The sequence below is a fragment of the Mytilus trossulus genome, chromosome 9 (assembly GCF_036588685.1).
Source record: "Mytilus trossulus isolate FHL-02 chromosome 9, PNRI_Mtr1.1.1.hap1, whole genome shotgun sequence".
Classification (NCBI taxonomy): domain Eukaryota; kingdom Metazoa; phylum Mollusca; class Bivalvia; order Mytilida; family Mytilidae; genus Mytilus; species Mytilus trossulus.
The window spans coordinates 22,408,294-22,428,448 of NC_086381.1; the positions used below are offsets into that span (position 1 = coordinate 22,408,294).

Sequence of the window (20,155 nt, forward strand, 5' to 3'; positions counted from 1 at the left end):
AATATTAAGCTTCTCAAAGATCAAAATATGTTTTTGTCAAACTGCTATATAACCAGTGTAATTTTTCTGATTAAACGATTGGTTAAAATATTTTGAAATTTTCATAGTTTTAGTTTTGTCATAGGGTCAAAGTAAATACTTAGTCAAAATTTTAAGAAAATTAAACGAGCAAAATTAATTTTAGTTCAGCTGTTGGGTACCAACTTAAGTTCATGTTACAAATTTTTGTAATCCTTGAGATTTTTTAATGGAGATGTCTTCTTTTTAAAGCTTTATGCAAAGTTCTTATGGTCCTTTGGCTATTTAAAATTTTTATGATAAAGAATTATTTGCTACAATCTAGATCTTTTAGATGTGCAATTTTCTCAAGGCAACTATTGTCAATCACAAAATGAAGGACAAGCGCTTTATCTCAGGAGCTATAGGTGTATTTCATATATGTTTGTTAAACTTTTGCAAATACCCTTAGAGTCTCAAACTGTCATCTTTTCATTCTCTTTCGTTATATATAAACAGACCACCATGATTTTTTTAAGTGTCAACAACCTCGTTCTTGCTAATTAATATTTAAATCATAAAGCAATGCATTAAAATTAGTAAATAATGAATGAGAAATTAGATATAATCACAAGAATGTTTTATTTCTGGTTTGATGTGACAATCTTTTCAATCATATATCAACTATGATAAAAGAAAGCTGTAATTTAAATAACAAACGTATAAATCATGCACGTACAATTTGGACAACATCACAATAAGTCGAAGCGTAGAAAAAAATATAAAAGCAGAAAGTCTCGTTTGCTGCCTTAACAGCGCCAAATGGTAGACCAGACACTGTAGTTTTAAAAACTGCACCCAATACAATCTCAAAATAGAAACCACAAAAGCATACAATACATAAAAAATGATGTAACTACGTTGCTTTGAGTATTATTAGCATTGTACGTAAATTCAAAGACCTCAGAAAAAAGTAAATTATTGTAAAATTATGTCTGGTGACGAAGAATGGACGGCCGTGTTTTTACAAGAGAAACTCTAGGAAAGGAACGAACGTGTGAAATTCTCCCAGCTGATACGATATTCCAGGGCTATATAGTCAAGAGAAATGTTTTAGACAAAACTTTAGTCCTCCAGTACAGTTAAACACTGGTTGGCCACCTCTTGGGCCTTATATGACAACAGGTCAAGAAGCAACTAACCAGATTGACAGAGGTTCCTTCTGACAAACAGGATGAGTAAGATGGCAGAACGCTCCCAGACACATCAGGTGATACCGAAGCAGACACAGATACCTCAAAGGCTTATGACAATACAGAGCAACAACCAGTAAGAATCAGACGACGCAGAATACTTTTTTTATACCTCCAAGAGCAAGTTTTAGAAAAACACTTGCATATTTAAAGAAATAAATCACCATAGTGAAATACCGAGAACGTCAGAGAGAGGAGGAGTGTATTGGCGTGGGAGTCAGGGGAGAAAGTGGAAGCTTATTTATTTTGTGTATATTGTTATTGGTAAATAAAGATGTATAAGTATTTGAATACCAAAACATATTGTCTTATAAACTTTTATTACACTGAAACGTTCCCCTATTATAACTGCTGATTATTCATGATCACTTGGATTTGTAGTAATTCCTGTTCGTCCATGCACGTACCCCCCACCCCATCCCATTTAAGACCCTCATCGAAAAGTGTCTTAACCATAGTTGCAAATAGATTTAACAGAGACTAGCCAAAACATTCATCAACACAAAATGCTTTTTTAAAGAGAACCACTCTCAAGATAACAGCAAAGAAGCATACATATATATATATACAAATACCGAGAACGTCAGACAAAGGAAGAGTCGTAAGACGTGGAAGTCAGAGGAGAATTGCTTCTTTATTTTGTGTATATTATAATTGTAAAATAAAAATTCAGTTAATATTAAATAAAACTTTCAAACATTTGGACTTATGTTATACTGAAACGTTCCAATATATTAGTGCTGATTATTCACAATAACTTGGATTTCTAGTAATCTGAGTGGTTGATTTAAACTTGAGTTTTGAGTTTCTTTGTTTTGATCTAGAAGAGCTAATGGAGACGAAATGGACAGTTGTTTATGTCCAGTAGCCATTGCAGTTATTGAGAATTTATATTAAATACTAAATAGTCATGATTGTATTTTATTGACAGACTTGATATTTTGACAATATGTAAGCTGTTATATAGGTATCACTGTGTGTTAAACCATTATGTACATTCGAATTGGTTTGTGCAACAGTAGTAACTACCTTGCTCCGTAGTTTGGTGTTTAATGTTACTGATGAATAAATATCACGAACCATATTAAAGTGACTTTAGTCTGAAATGAAGCCCAAAAGTCAGCTATTACAAACATCCTATGTTTTTTTCTGTTCTGAGCTATATTCAAACTTCTTGATTATCTAGAGTAAGTACCTATATACATTATGCTATGACGATGAAACCAAACTTTTAAGGATCAACTTTTTAATAACCAAACTGAAGGACAAACTTGCCTGCTCTCTGAGTTTCCAGTTCTTCATAACTTATAGTGGTATAGATTTTTAAAAGGCGTATCAAGTATCACTTCAAAAGATGTTAACATACAGAACTATAAACTGCACATTGCCTAACTAAGGAGGGATAACTCTAATCACTTACATGTAAGACAAAATATCAACATATTAAGTGAAGCCATACTTTTCACATTACGTCCAAAGGTCCCGTTCGATCATATAACTACTATCGTTTCTACCTTCTTTTTTAAAACTCCCTTTTCTCATATCTTAATAGGGAAGGTAGATGTAGACTCACAAAAATTATAAACGTTATGTTCGTTAACAAGCCTTGTGTTTAAACTGTTGCTGGTGGAATATAATTCCCAGAGCCTATTATCAGCTCAGAAATCAGTGCTTCGATTATAACATGATTTATGACACAGAGATTTCTAAACAAAATACAAAGAACATCATCGTAAAAATAAGGTAAGTAAGTATTGGATGGAACGGATGTTAAGCGACCTCCTATTTATAATACTTAATAGTGAAATAACAAATAGTAAAAATGATCATTTTTTCAATCAATGTTTGACAATAGACAATACTTTACTGTTTAACCTCATACATAGAGGTGTACAAGACAATATCATATATACACATGTACACACATTTTTATACTCTATACATTTACTCGAAACATAATAATGCATGCTTGGTAAAGTACAGCAAAATGCCAGTTTACAAATTACCATACCATTCAAATCAAAAAAGACTATCATATATATCGTGTAAGTATATTTTTAAGTTTTTGTAAAGTTCTACATAACAAAATATTAAAAGCTGTTTTAATTTGTAATTCGATGAATTTGCAGTATAAAATTAAGGTATACTAATATTTATTCTTAAGCAGTTTTATTTCCTGTTTTTTAAACTTTTTAATAGATAATGGAATGTCTCTCCTACTCCATTTCCAAAGAGATGATAATTCGCTCGTATTTTGGTATTCTAGACCATCGTCCAGTTTCTACAAGGAATTTTTAAACTCTTGAGCATCTGTGTTTAGCTATACATCTAAATCCTGTCACACGGCTTCAACTTTATCAAATAAGTTTCAAACGAAATTCCTGTTTGCATTCTGAACAAAATGCACTTCTTCAAGAGGTATTCATTTGGGAAAACCACTGTTGGATAAATTGATCATTAAAACCAAGTTGAATGTCAAAGTCAAGGTTTAGAGCTTGTGATTTAGTTTGAGGTTCACTTAATTATCAAGATCCCATATTGACCTCTGAATGTGATTTCGTTTGTCTGCTGTTAAGTTGCTGTCTCGCTAACGTAAAAGTCGCATTTGTTCTTATTCGAGACTTATAACTTCGCCAACAGTTGTCTTTATCTACCCGTCTTCTTCCGTTGTGCAGACAGTTTTTGTAAGACCATCTCTTAAATTTTATTCGACTGTCATACAAGTGAGAGGTTTAGCTAGCAATGAAACTAGGTTTAATATTCTACATAAAAAAACTTCCAGTACCAAGGCAGGAATATGACAGTTCGTCCGATTTGTGATTTTAATTTTGCCATTTGATAAGGGACTTTCCGTTTGGAATTTTCCTCGGAGTTCATTATTTTTGTGGTTTACTTTTGAGTAAGGTTACACTTTCTAACGCATTAAAGGGTAAGCATTACGTACACTGTTGTACACATGTATGTACACAACATGTGACTTCATATGACCATGTTATAATCCCTACAGTTTATTTGAAGGGAGAGGTCTTGTTAATAAGTAGTGCAACATCTTTTGAAAGCTGCATAAATAGTTCTTACTGTTCTTTGGATAATTCAAATTCATTCAACGAATTAGTTCTTTAAGATGCGCAATTTCCTCCCGACAACCATTGTCAGTCACAAAATGAAGGACATGCGGTTTCATATTATGTATTTCCTAAATATTTCCTAAATATTTGTTAAACTTTTGCATATACCCCTGAGTCTCAAACTGTCATCTTTTCATTCTCTTTCGTTATATATAAACAGACCACCATGATTTTTTAAGTGTCAGCAACCTCGTTCTTGTTAATTAATATTTTAATCATAAAACAGTGCATTAAAATTACTCATTAATGAATGAGAAATGAGATTTTAATTACAAGAATGTTATATTTCAAATTTGATGTGACAATCTTTTCTATGATACATCAACAATGAAAAAAGAAAGCTTTAATTTGAATAACAAACACTTAAATCAAGCACATTGGAAAAAATTGAAATCATAGGTAAAGTCGATAGAAAAAAAATCTGCCCTAAAAGAGAAGCAATGACCCGACGGCAAATGGACGACTAGACACTGCGTTGTGAGAAAACTGCAAGCAATGCAATGATAAAATATAAACTTCAACAACATAGATATACAAAAAGATGTCATTCCGTTGCTTGATTATTAGTTTCATTGTACCTCAAAAATTGCAAACATGTTTCAGAGGACGAAGGATGGATGGCAGTGTTTTTATGAGGGAATGAAACGAACGTACATTTGAAATTCCTACGGTTAGGAGAGGTATAACAAACAAAAACAAAACAAGTGACATCAACAGTATCGCAAGTAATTATAGTGCATTCGACGAATCGCGGAAGAGAAAACTGTCTCATAAATGTAAACAGATACAAAAATGAACACTTACGGAACTAACTGTGCCCCCTCTTGCTGGCCTGTACCTTTATGAGGCTGACTTCATACACGAACTTTTTACGAAGGAAGAAAAGAAGTAAATAGTAAAGCAGTAATCTTTAACTTCACATTCCACTATAAAGATAATGATCTCTCACGAAATAATTAAAAGTTTGGCGACTTTGTTGAACGCATCTATCAATTCTAACGTGAGATAAGGATACACCATATATAGATTAGTATACCTTATATCTTTTTTTACATCTTAAAAATGACAATGCAGGTCGGTAACAAACACAACTTTCGACAAAAGACATGATTCGGTTTCCCAGTTGTGAACTTTCCATTTTCTATATAGCAACATTAGATCAGTGACTGCATATGGAATGTACAACCCCTAGGTGATACCATTTTCCAGTCTTATCGTGATTTCGTTGATAGAGGGTTACTGCACAAAAGGAAACATATATATTTAACATAGTTCTACATGGTGAATTCATACTTTCGTAAATTGTACGAGTTGGTTGACCGTTATGGAATATCTGTTTCATAGATGATAACAGATATGTTTATACTGTAGTCACTTCAATCCCGTCTCCATTTACTGAGTTGTATCTACCAAATAAAGTTATTAACAGGTTTGTACTAACAGGAGCACACGACGGGTACCACATGTGGAGCAGAATCTTTTCTTACCCTTCCGGGGCACTTTATACCCCACTCCCAATATTTGGTGGTATTCATATTTCTCAGCCTTTAGTTTAATATATATTTGTGTTTACAGTATTATTATTTGTCTATTGGTCCTTTTTTTAGCCTTGGCTATGTCAGTTTATTTTCATTTCATAAGTTTGAATGTCCCTCTGGTATCTTTTGCCTCTCTTTTATGAATTACATGTGGCTTTCGAGATGTAAACCATCGAATTGTTTCGTCAGTAGCTAGACAGTGAGGATTTGTTTACCAGCTTTAAACAATTGCGATACAAATATAATGAATTTTCAAAACATCATTCATATATTTCAAACGCAAAACCAGTCCTCAGAGTCAATATTTTAATTCTATGCAACCCAAACCACGGTATGATGTCATATCCCATACAAATAGTATAATAGGACACTCTTTGTCTACATACATTTTTATGTTACGACTAGAAACCTATTATAATATTATGTAAATTCAAAAACAAAGATGAAAAGGCTTTTAATTTTGTAATGTACAAACAAGAACAAAAATATCATGTTCTTTGAGTTCCTATACAGGTCCCGCTTCTTTTTCGGAATAATCAACTATTTACGTGTTTATTAATAGTAATAGTGCTACATAATTGGTTAAAAAATATTAAGTATCACTACTTTATTGTTTAGTGTATTCAATTCTGTACCATAAACTTGCACATTGTTATTCAAGGAGGGATAACTCCAATTACTACTATGTAAGACCATTTATTCGAACGTAGTCAAATAGCAGCGTAGGTTTAGCCACGCTAATGGCATTTTAGTTCCCGTTTGGTCATGATCTGTATTCTCTGTATGTTTACATCCCACAAGTTTAAACCTTTAGGGTTAAGCATTTATGGTGAAGGTAGATACAGACGTAAATAATGATGAAGCTTTATTTTCATTTACAAGCTTTTGATTATTACTGCTGAGTATGTCCTACAGAATTTCACTAGCCCAGTTTTCAGTGCTTTGGTTATGACAGAATTTATAACACATTTTTCAGAGAGAAAAAAATCCTGTTCAAGAATAAATATGTCATTAAAAAACTAAGATTTCAATTATCTCAAGCTTTGTATACAACGTTTGCTATAAAACAGACCAGGTTTGCCCTTATTTATTAATTACTGGACACACAGGCACATCTTTGATGGCACTGATGAACGTGTTACACAAGTTCCAAATTTGCTTTAAATGTTGTTTATGTTATACTTTTTTTATTAACTATGTCTTCTAAATAAAAACAAAATATATATAATTGCAATATTATTGTATATGTTTGAATGACTAGTTGATTCCTTTTTGTGGAGTGTACTACATAGTTGTTACTGCGGTCCATTTGTGGTCAACAGTAGTACGAATAGGATACGATTATTGTCAATGCATTCACTTGTTTACTTAAGTAACCCAGTGACTGGCATAAATCATAACTTTACATAATTTTTTGTATAAATTCGTCTTAAGACTTCTGTATAGTGTCAAAGTTACAAGGTAGAGTATAAAGCTTTTCTGACGGATTATGCGGTAAATACTATAAGTATAACATACATTCTACATGTCAACTGTTATAAAAATGTGAAACACCATTAACGAACGTTTTAAATGTACGTGGCTTTTCAAACATTTGGCCTCAAGCTGACCTGTTTAAGTTTGTTTTTCAAAACAATTTGATATCGTCATTTGTTTTGTGTACCATTATTTGCTTTGTCCGTAATATAAATGTACAGTGCGTATCTGAAGTTTCTTTGACAATAAACATAAGTTTATTGTGTGAACATACTATTTCTTTTGTTTTAACATTTGAATTGCGAATGCAACACGCTTTAAAGATGAGATATAATAATAGCTCTTTCTGCATTATTTTTCATTTCTCTTTTATTATTCGGAAAATTGTAAACAATTGGTTTTAATATTAAGATAAAATGAATAGAACAGTTGTTTTGTGATCAGAGTTTATGGATCACCCTGAGCATGAGGAACGCTTTTGTTTCTTTCGTTGATCTGTTATATAAGTATGGTAAAAGAAATACTGATAATGTTTTCTTTTATTGAAAATTAGTTGTCGGACTGCTAAATTCACCCCTTAATCCGAATTGCAACAACAGTCGACAAAATTGTAAGTTTGCCTAAACTGTTGTGGTTAAACCCTTGAAATGTTTGTTAAGAAATACCTCCGGAAAACTGAGATATTTCATTTTAAGTGGTTGATTACACAAGAATGCATTTTTTATAATAGAAATAAATAGGAAATATGCTATCCATCGATAACACAAAATCAGTACTTGCACTGCAAAAAGCAAAACAACACCGCTTTTATTGATGCTCTTCATCTTAAAATCACAGAGAGGCCTTGAACACCAAGCAAACAAAAACCTCTAGTCTCAATAAAAGCTTAATACGGCCTTTGTCACCGTTTGAACAGAATTCTTATAGACAGTCACTTTTGACTTCATGTTTTACCAATTCCTGCATTTGCACTATTAGAGCGAATACTAAGTAGTTACGTGTATAGGACCTTCAATTTATTTTTTAAAGTAATCGAGATTATAACAAAATGTTGTCTGCTGTACCCTCTTTTTGACATGTTTGCCTTTTATGTCTGTTTAAAATGTTTACACATCGTTGCAATAAAATGTGTATTGCAACTTTCATATAAGTTAGAGGTTAAGCTAGCTATAAATACACTTTAAACAATACAGGAGAAAATATCCGTATTAAGTCAGGGATATGACAGTTGTTATCAATTCATTCGATGAGTTTCAGCATTTGAGTTTGCCATTTGATTACGGTTTTGAATTTCCCTCCTTCGTTTTATTTTTGTTATTTTACTTTTGAAATATATGAAATCTCCGTAAAGAATTGAGAAAATAATATCAAGACGGTACACCAAGAGTTGACCCTCATTAATTGGTTTAATATCAACATGACCTCTATGTCACACCTTTGTGAATGTTTTTATTACAGATACAAAAGGTTTTGATTAGTGTTTACTTAATTAGTATATGTAGGAAATGAGCTATTCAATATGGTGCATGCATACCAAAACAAATCTGTTTATATCTAGTTCGATATCAAAATATATATGTCTGGCATGGATGTATTGCAAGTAATGTTTGCATTCATTTTCGAAAAAGTCCTTTCTAAACCATGTTCATCCATATCAATACTTCCCAAAATTCGTACCTCGTAATGTTTATTTAAAATACATATTATTTATATATTTTTTTTACTGTAAAGTAAGTTCAAAACCTTCATCTGAAAACATAAATATTTTCATATTCATAATAATTTATAAAATATGTGTTATACATAACAACGATTTGGATTTACAACGATCTAAATACGATAACTGCTTTTTCTACCGAAAGCAGCAATGGAATTGCATAATGGGTATTATAACTATCAATTAAAGAATGCTGGATGAAACAAGCTTTGTAGAAATGATTTGCCTTTAGCTCTGATCTGCCATATTGTCCCATCTTTTCTGGTTAAAGACGATTGTTTTTGTTCCACACCAATGTTGTCTTCTTTATTGGTTTTAGAAGTTTGTTTATTTCGTAAAGTTGTTTGCACTTTTGTAGATGAATTTGGATTGATATGTGCATTCGTTTGTAGACCATTCTTTTTCTTGTGATTCCATTGAGAATTAATATTTCTAATGTTATTTTCAATTTTGTTGAAATTTGGATTTCTTGACCATTCTGATTGTTCATTGCTCTTTTGAACATCTACGTCCGTCACGAGAGGCTGGGGGTTTCTTGATCTCCAAACATCAGAGAAAAGTCTGCCTTTAGCCTCCTGGTGTTGGTCGAGAAGAATGGTTTCAGGATTTATTTTCCTATTTATATTCTGGATGTGTATTACATGCAATGGAGGTTGAGAGCGTACTAGTTTCCAATTACCATATATTCTGTCTGTAAATTCTTGATGAGATTCTTGAGTTATTTGTTCATTACTGCTATGTTTGTGATTCTCTAGCGATGGAAGCTGAGAATATCCTCGTTTCCATTCTCCAGCTATCATTCTGTTTTCGATTTTCTGATCTCTAAGAGGTAGTTTTTCTGGATTTGGTGCATATTTACTATAATTTTTACCTATTAAGAAATCGACCACAGTATGAGAACCGAGACATATATCCTCTATACATCCGTTACACTGTTTTCCATGGTAAATAAAGTATGAATGAACCATGCAGTGAGCTTTAGGCTGGTGATGATGATGGCATTCTATTTCTGGACATTGAATATGTAACTTTGGTTGTAACGTGTCCATACCTGCAATTTAATTAAAAAATGAATTAAAAGTACATTCACTTGAAAATAAACAAAATATCGATCGTTTGTTTCTGTTAAGCTTACATGTATATGGTATACCTCTTAAAGTTTAACAATGCAAACAATTTAAAAGAAAAAGGTCTTCAATTGAAAATGCAGGTATGCTCTTTTCTATTTTATAACTGTAGTGTATTTGTATTTTAAAACATATACCTTTTGTATAAACGGGCACTATTCCGTGTCCTTGCATTTGCTGGTTACTTCTCGTCCTTGAATTTCCTGATTTAAACGCTTTTCTCAGATTTTCAGCTTTACGATTGTTTCCAAATAAAGTCCATAATTTATTGATATAATTGACTACACGCAATGTCTGTTTTTGGTTTGGAGTGACTTCATTTGAATTGTCTTCCTTTTGGAGGTTTTGCATTTGCGACGCATCCCCGATTATGGAAGCAGGCACTACTTGTGACCCTTGACAAATGTCCTCAACGCAACTCTGGCACGATACACCATGGTACATAAAAAATGTCTGGACTTTGCAGTGTTCTTGTGGAAAGTGATGAAGTTCACAAGATATATATGGGCATGTAATCTGTGACGAACCTGTTATATTCCCATCGTTGATGAATTGATTACCTGAAATAAATTTGCTTTATAAAATTATGTACATATGAACACATATCAAAATGATATGCGACAAAGCGTATTTGCGGCGGCTCTCATCACAAGTTATGTGATCACTGACATATGAAATTGTGTTGAAAGCAAGCAAGGTTCTTTGCAATATAATTATATCTATAAATATGAAATGACTGTTCTATAAACAATTTCTACACTAAAAAGCATATTCTGAAATCCACAACCAACAGACCTTTTAAGGACAACCCGTTGATAGTATACCATAGATACTAATCAGATTTTTTTTCAGGATATCACGCATTCCCATATTAAAATCAAAAATAAATTAATGGGTGTTTCAAGTTTTACATTAAATAAATTGAGAATGGAAATCGGGAATGTGTCAAAGAGACAACAACCCGACAAAAGAGCAGACAAAGCCGAAGTCCACCAATGAGTAACAATGCATCACGAAAATATCGCACCCGGGTGCGTGCTTTAGCCAATTTCTACACAAATATGTATACTAGTTCAGGGGGGATAATGGACGTCATACTAAACTCCGAAATATATAAAAGAAACAAATTAAAAATCATACAAGACTGACAAAGACCAGTTGCTCCTGACTTGAGACAGGCGCAAACATGCGGCAAGGTTAATCATGTTTTTTTGAGATCTCAACCCTCCTCCTATACCTCTACCCAATGTAGAAAAAAATAGGAAAAAACAACAATACACACAGTAAAACTCAGTTTGAAAGAAGTCCTAGTCCGATGTCAGAATAAGTAACAAAAGAAACTACTAGTAAACAAATAGACGATGATACATAGATTAACAAAGGACTACTAGCAGCTACTGACATGCTAGCTTCAAACCTCATTTGAACTGATAAACTGGAAGATTATGAGTATTAAGCACAACCCCTCCCAAAAGTCATCAAAGAACTATTACAATATTTAAACAGATGTATTTATAAAAAAGAATATGTCGTATGATTGTTGTAGATTCTTATATCATCATGAGAGTTTTTTTGATAGCCTGAATTCAGTGTGACATATTTGCTACATGTTTCTCTATTATCGACATGTAATTGAAAAAGAGATGTCAGAGTCAAAATAATAATGAAACAACACAACAATATTTGTTTTCATAAATGGAAGACGATGCTCTATAACCAAACACGTGTCTATACTATTCTGTTTATGTGTCAGATAAATATGATTTCGATTTAATTTGTAAATATCCGAAATTTTATTTACGACTTTGTTGATCGTAGAATACGATTGCTAGTCATATATTTGCTTTTACTCTAGATTTGCATTTAAGGACACACAACAATGTATATGATTTTACTGTGTTATGCAAACTAATGTGTTAATTAGATTTCTTAACAGTTGATTTAGCATGAATAGAAGAATTTGATATTGCTTCATCTTCAATGGAAACATTTCTTAGATGAAACTGATAATTTCGAATTACTGCTTTTCTCCTTTTTAATGGAATGTACTTCATCATAATTTTATCATTGTTCCAAAGGAGTTGGGTTATACTGTCTGTCCGTTCGTATGTCATTTCTCAAAATTGAAATCTTCGTTGCACTTTCCTTATGAACTAAATGTCAGCGCTTCCTGAAAATTGTGTTCAAGCTTCATTTGAATATGTTAATGATACACCGTGTAGTGCGGTTTCAAATATATAGAGTTCTACCTTTTCCGGTTATCAAAGATTCTAACATATGAATGACGTGTATAAAATGTCCGTCAGGACAACATTTCCCAGGAACCACAAATCAGAGCTGTACTATTTTCTTATTTTTCATCATGCTTCATGAAAACATGCTTAACATTGTGATGTGGTTTTAAGGTGATCGATCTCAACTTCCTATATACCAAATACTTGTGTATTTTTTAACAAATAATTATGCTACATAGAAGTGCCGTCGCATTTCTATCAGAAATTGAAAATCAAAGCTTCCTTAAATTTGGATTCAAACTTCATATATGCATCTGTTTGTTTTGTTCACACATTGTTGTCAATAAAATGGAATTTTATGCGACTGTCATACAAGTGCGAAGTTTTGCTAGATTATAAACCAGGTTAAATCTACCATTTTGTACATAGGGAAATATTTGTACAAGTCAGAAATATAACAGTTGTTATCCATTCGTTTGGTGCATGTGTTTGAGCTTTTGATTTAGCCATTTCATTAGGACTTTCTGGTTTGAAATTTCCTTGGAGTTCGTTATTTTTGTAATTTTAACTTTTGAAAATACCTTGTTAATAAACTCATCATAAATACCAGCTAACAAATGATAGTTACGCCACAATCCTAAACCTCATGTTGACCAAATACATATAACATACCCGAACACATTATGGTTCTTATAATGTATGCAATTTTCGAAGCATTTTTATAGGAAAATACAAGTAATAGTTTCCTGAAATATGTTATCAGAATGGACGTGAACATGCTTTACATTATAATCGTAAGAAAAACTATATAGGTAGATATTGACGTCATATCAGATCTTTCATGTCATTGTTTTCAAACATTGGTGAGAAGTTGAAAGACAAATCGAACGCATCAAACTGCTTGTGCCAATTCTGAATATTAAATTTGTACTAATTAGTATTTTTTGTTTGTTTTGGGAAACCCAATCTTATATATCTTTAATAAAGAAATGCATTTCTATCATGCAAAGATTTGATTCCCTGGCCAGCGTTAGCCATACTTTTGTTTACCCTTTGTGTTATAGCTCTTCGTCTTTTTAATAAACTTTTGATTTTCAAATATTTTGGCCTCGAACATCACTGAAGAAACATTGATGATTAAAATGTGTATCCGGTGCAGAAAAATTGGTATAATAACAGTTTGTAACTGATTAAGAAAAAACTTGGTATCATGAAACAGAGGAGCGTACATCATTGAGTAGGCAAATTTCTGGTATGAATCACATGTCTTAACATATGTCTTGTATCATCTCCTCATTAGAATGTTGTACAATTTTTTCCTTTTTTTGCAATCAATTTACCAAGTAGAATATTAAGTATCTGTAAATGATTATGCGGTTAATATTTTAAAACATGTTTTACGTGTCAGATGTTACAGCTAGTGTTACTACCATTCACCAGCATTTACGTACGTTCGGGACGTTCTTGGATTTCCAACGTTTTGAGGTATCCGGCATACCTGCTTTTAAGGTGACATGGATGAAATAATGCCTTTTTGGTTCGAGTTTCGACCTCATTTTGTCTGTTTCGATGATGTATTTGTTTAGTATAAAGAATACTGTTGATTTCTATTATAACAAGTAGATATGTGAATAAGATATGTTGTTGGACTGCTCTATTCCCTCCTGAGTCCAAATTTCAACAGCGGACAATCTTAATCAAAATGCATTGAATTGACATCTTAACAAGAAGAGTATTGAAGAAAACGTCCAACGCAAACAGTTTGCCTCATAATGACAGCAATGCAAGTCACTGAAAAGAATACTTAGCTTGCTTTTGATTGTTACTACAATACTCAGACATCAATAAAGACGTACCTTCATTTCGGAAATGCTCGCATAAAACTATAACAAATAATTAATGCTAATGTATGGTAAGCATAGACTACATCTATTGCTTACTAATAATCTGAATGAACTCTGTTTGTGTCACCTGATTAAGTTACCCTCACACTAAACTCTTAAAATGAAAAAAAAACCAGGATTCATCTCTTATCATTGACCAAAAAAGACATCAAAATTTTAAGTAAGTGGGAAGTGGGAAGCAAGAAGCAAGAAGCAAACTGTTAAATGCCAGCAAGAATGTATAATATTTAAAACATAAATATAACACTATTATAAAAAGTTCAACCTGTTGTGCTACTACAAAGTAAGTGTTACTGACATGTGTTTAAAAATTGGAAGACACATTAAACAAATATGAAAATATTAAAATATAATATCACCAACAAAGAATCTAAAACAGAACTATATTAAATTGAACATCTAGTTTAAACATACAAAAAATTGGTTACCTGAAACCAAATCTAAATGAGTTGTATCCATATCAAAGACAAGGTTTGTTTTAATATTGATATCATTCAACTCGCTAATAAGCTTTGTAAAGAGTTTATATTATAATTGGCATATATAGTTATGGCTTGGATATATTACATCCAATAATCGTTATAAATTCGGGCTTCCTATTCCAACTAATTAAATATATATGGTATGTTTCAATTCAATTAACAAAATTTAAAGTTTAATACTTTTTTTAAGTAGTCGAATAAAAAAATGACCCCAATTTTTTACATATACATCATAAATAATTAAATCTGTGTAATACATGAATACGAATTGGATTTTCAGCGATCTAAATATAATAGTTGCACTTCTACTTAAAGTAGAAATGTAACTACATAATGAGCATTATAAATATTAACCAGTGAATGCTGGGTGAAACAAGCTTTGTAGATATGATCTGCCCTTGCCTCTGAATCTCCCTATCCCTCGATCTTTTCTGGTGAAGGTAGATTGATTTTGGTCTACAACAACTACGCTTTCTTCATTATTTTTTGTATTTTGTCCGTTTGGTAAACTTGCTGGAATATTTGTAGATGAATTAGGATTCGAGTTTCTACCAAATCCTTGTCTTGAGTTGACAGGTTCGTTTGTTTGTACACCAAGGAGTTTATTTCTAAAGTTAGTATGTGCTCCTCCGCTGAAAAATGGATTTCCAGGCAAATTAAATGGTCCATTACTGTTTTGAACACCTCTCTCTGTTTCAAGAGGCTGAGGGTTTCGTGATCTCCAATCACCTGACGATATTCTGTCTCCAGCACCCGGATGTTGGTTGGAAATAAAATGTTCCTGATTCATTTGTCCATTTTGATTCTGAATATGTCTCTCAGACACTAGCGGCTGAGAGTGTCTTGATCTCCAATTACCAGATATAGTTTCTTGGTGATGGTTATCATGATGTGGTTCTTGGTGTGTTTGTCCATTACTGTCATGGTTGTGTCTCTCTATTAATGAAGGCTGAGAGTTTCCTGATCTCCAATTGCCAGATGTCAGTCTGTTTTCAACTCTATGATTCGTAAGAGGTAGTGTTTCATGGTTTGATAAATCTTGACTTTTATTTTTACCTATTAAGTTATCATCTACAATATGTGAACCGAGGCAAATGTCTTCGATACACCCTTTACACTTTTCATCATGGTATATAAAGTACGAATCAACCATGCAGTGTGCTTTGGGCTGGTGGTGATGATGGCATTCTATTTCCGGACATTTAATTTGTGACTTTGGTTGTAACGTGTCAATGCTTGCAACTAAAATGAAACGAATACAAATTTTATTCAAAGAGATTAACATCAAAACCGACAATAGATCGATCTACCATATCTGTTAAGCATAATATTATAAATACACATTATATTTATTTTTACCAGTAAGAAAGAATATCAATTTCTGTTGCATTTATAGTTTGACAATTTACTCAGAAAAGGTATTCAAATTGAAATGCACGTAGGTGTTATCTTTTTTTTTCATAATGGCAATACAACAGTGTGCTAGTCTTATTAAACATTTACCTTTTGAGTTCACAGGCACCAAGCCATGCCCTTGCATTTGGTGATTATTTACTGGCTCCAAAGATTTTCTCAGATTTCCAACACTAGGATTATTTCCAAATATAGAACCTAGTCTATTGATATAACTGGGTTTATTCCATTTCTTTTCAAGGTTTCCTGTGTTAGCATTCGTGTTGGCGACTGTGTTGATGTTTACTGGAGTAACATCTCCTATCAGTGAATCAGCCACCACTTGTGAACCATGACAAATGTCCTCTACACAACTCTGACACTCAACACCATGGTACATAATGAATGTCTGGACTTTGCAGTGTTCTTTTGGGAAATGATGAAGTTCACAAGATATTTTTGGGCATGTAATCTGTAACGAACCTGTTATCTTACCATCTACGATGTTTTCTTGACCTGAAATATAAATTTAATAATTTTTATATAACATATCACCATAATAGAATATGACGACTTTCTTTAGACTTACTTCCAAAATCCCTTATCTGATTCTTTAATAACAGATGAATTGCTATTATAATTTCCTTCAGTATGAGGTATGGTATAAATACCGGTTCGCTGAAGTGAAGAGCAATGTTGAGAAGTAGTTATATAGCTTTGTGTAACATAAATTAACTTATATTTTTAGTTGTATAAATATATTTTGGTGATTGAAAGCGAAAGACCATAACTACTTTTTTTCATTAACATAAACCAAATAGCATCTTTAAATCAAAAGGTCTTAACATCCGCCTAACCTTCATCGCCAAGAAGCGGGTTAACTGCTCGACAAGGGAAATACACTGCTAGAAATTATAGTTTCAGAGAAAAATCCACGATTCCAGAATGATTTTTTTTATCTATTAAAATTATAATAACATGCAGCCTAAATCCAATATCATAAGCATCATAGATTCCACCAAATATATACAATTAATATAATTCTCTAATTTAAATAAAAACTTTATATCAAACGAAAATGATATTGAAGAAATCAAAATATTATGATGATAGTTAAATTTTCAAGGTTGGTGTGCTTCCTATTGGTAATTATTCTAGTCCACAGTTCATAATGGTCTATCAATTTCATGTATAGAAGTCTTCACAATTTGAACACACGAGAGAACAAATGATGTTTCTACGTTTTACAAAACATGTTTTGTATCTTGAAGATAAATTGAATTTTCTTTAAATGGGTTAAAGTACACTGAAAGTTCAAACATGCCCTAGAAATACAGTACATCGAGTAGCATTATTTCAGAAATTTGTAATATATTTAAAACAATGAACAATGTTAAAAATCGGCTCCTATGTCTTCAATTATAATATTAATTGGTTCTAAATATAATTTATTGCATATATAATACAATAACTGTCTATAAGTAAGTCGTATAACAAAACAAGATGATAAATATAGATGTTATGATTTGTATACTATAAGTATTGTTTAAATGTCACTGTGTGGCGTCCCGCAAGCCTCGAGTGTTCTCACATACCTTTTTAAAAAGAATTGTTATGCTAGTATGACGCTTTGTAATCCTATCCTATTTCATTTTGTCAAGTTTAAAATGGTATAATCTACAATTTTTTTCGCAAGTTTGTGTTCCAATATTATGCACTTTCAAAACGTCTTGGATTCTTTATACTTTCATTTGTATACTTTGAAGTTATGTCTAAAGACTAAATATTTCTTTACCTAAAGAACTGGTAAAAGGTGACCAAAATCTATAATTTCAATAAATACATTGTATTGTGAAATTCTAGGTAAAAAAAACTGAAAAAAATACATCAACTATTCTGTCGATGTGAAGTTTGGTTTTGTTTTTCAGTTACAAATGTACACATCTAATTTGCAGTGGTTGTTCGAAGAGGACAAAACACATTAAATTAAACAACAACGTTCTGTGCATTTAGAACCAAGACCATTCCTTTGAATTATATTGTCTAAACATTTTATTTTTAATTTTATGAATACAAATGTGATTATAGTTAAAAAATTTATAACGCTTTTGGGACTTTCATCACCTTTCCAATATTGACTATACAAGTGAAACATATAAAGAAGTACCTACAACTGCGACAATGATTTTTTTTCTTTTCTTCTTGAACTATTTAAGCATTTACTGCAACTAAATATAATTGGAAAATTTAATGTAAAAAGAGAAGTGATCCTTCGTAATCGACAAACTTAGCTGTATGTGAAACTTTATATCGCACGTAAATCAATGTTTATTTCAAGGGGTTGGGGGATTACATCACACGTACATTTACATTGTAGTTGAATAAATAAAACTAATAAAATCAGTAAGCTCATTTTTATTTTCAATTTAATAAGTTACTTCACGCAGAGTTGTTCAAAATTAACTGTCTTGCTAGCACCTAGAAAGGCGGCATGTCGCTTTGAATTTTACGTAACTTACGTAGTATGGGCTTTGCTCGTTGTTGAAGGCCGTACGGTAACCTATAGTTGTTAATGTTTGTGTCATTTTGGTCTTTTGTGGATAGTTGTCTCATTGGCAATCATATCACATCTCCTTTTATTATTACATCTTAAAAAGCTAAAATTTTCCTCTGGTCTAATTATGAAATCAAGCAATGTTTAGAGCGTTGGTCTTTCTTTAGTTTTGCGTATAAACTAAACTTGTCGGTTGAATTGTTTGAAACATATACTATAGGTTATAAATACATACATACATACATATATAAAAGCGTAATTCATTTTGAATAAGACAAATAGTTTCTATTTTCAGCCCTGTCACTATGGTGTATTGTTCATCTTACCTTTTAGTGTGTGAGGTACTATCAATAGGATGGTACAAACTAAAGTCAGCATTGTGATGTAAGCTTGCTGTCGGTCCAAAGAATGTAAGATCCAGTTTGTGTATCTCGTAGATGATTTATTTATGTAAGGTTTCCGTGTTATAACCTATAAGATCACTTTCAATCATTGCACAAAAACATTATTTTTACGTCATATACATCAAGTAGTAAAGGTAATTTTTGCCCGAGGTTAATTAACTTTCAATATGAATGACATGCGTAAAATGTATTGATCATTCTATGGAAGTAAAAGGTTCGGTAGGGATTCATTTACTAAATCCTGTGGATGTCCTGCAGCAGACCCAGCACATAATATGCCTGTGACGGTTAACTGCGACCGGGTTTCATTTTTTTAAACTTTAATTTAGAAAAGATATCATATGTCAGTTTTTTTTTTCTAGAAAACCTTTACCGTTCCTTGTACACATGCTTATATTAACACATAAAACTTTGACCTTTCCCTAAAAAACTTTACATTTTGAATTTAGTGGTTTCAAGATGAAATGGACATTTTCAGTATTTTCCAACACGAATCACATATATCTTTAATGTGTGCCACAAACCTCTGTTCAATGGAGACAGATTAGCAATAAAAAAATATAGATGAAGTCACGTTTGGTGTTTTTTAATTGTAAGTATATATATGAATGCATGTGTACATTTATTTTATTGCCGTCTATTGATCATCGGTTAATTCCCTTACATTTTTCTTGAAATAAGTATTGAAGTGTCTAACAAATGTATAAATAAAAATTACGGGGAAAATTTCCAGACGCTGCATATAATAAATAAAACCTCGAGTCACGATTTAATGCATTCCTTGCGTAATTGTAAAATAAAATAAAAGAAAAAAAGATGACTCAGGGATTCAAATTAAATTATTTTTAAGGAGCAATGAGTGATTAAAAGGAAGGAATCAACTTAATCTACGTTTATCTAAAAAGTAAAAAGTTTCCGAGAATAAAAGAAATGTAATGGGAGCGATCGA

The 20,155-nt window shown here is 32.0% G+C and overlaps 1 protein-coding gene across 1 annotated transcript; it reads right to left on the reverse strand.

Annotated features, from left to right (window-relative positions):
- Positions 1-14,988: 14,988 nt before the first annotated feature.
- Positions 14,989-19,354, reverse strand: LOC134685320 (uncharacterized). The gene is made up of 3 exons (XM_063544987.1): positions 19,129-19,354; positions 16,360-16,764; positions 14,989-16,098 (listed from the first exon to the last, which is right to left on the reverse strand). The coding sequence occupies exons 1-3, from the start codon at positions 19,178-19,180 to the stop codon at positions 15,206-15,208; spliced, it is 1,350 nt and encodes a 449-aa protein (XP_063401057.1). The 5' UTR covers positions 19,181-19,354; the 3' UTR covers positions 14,989-15,205.
- Between the last annotated feature and the right edge of the window lie 801 nt (positions 19,355-20,155).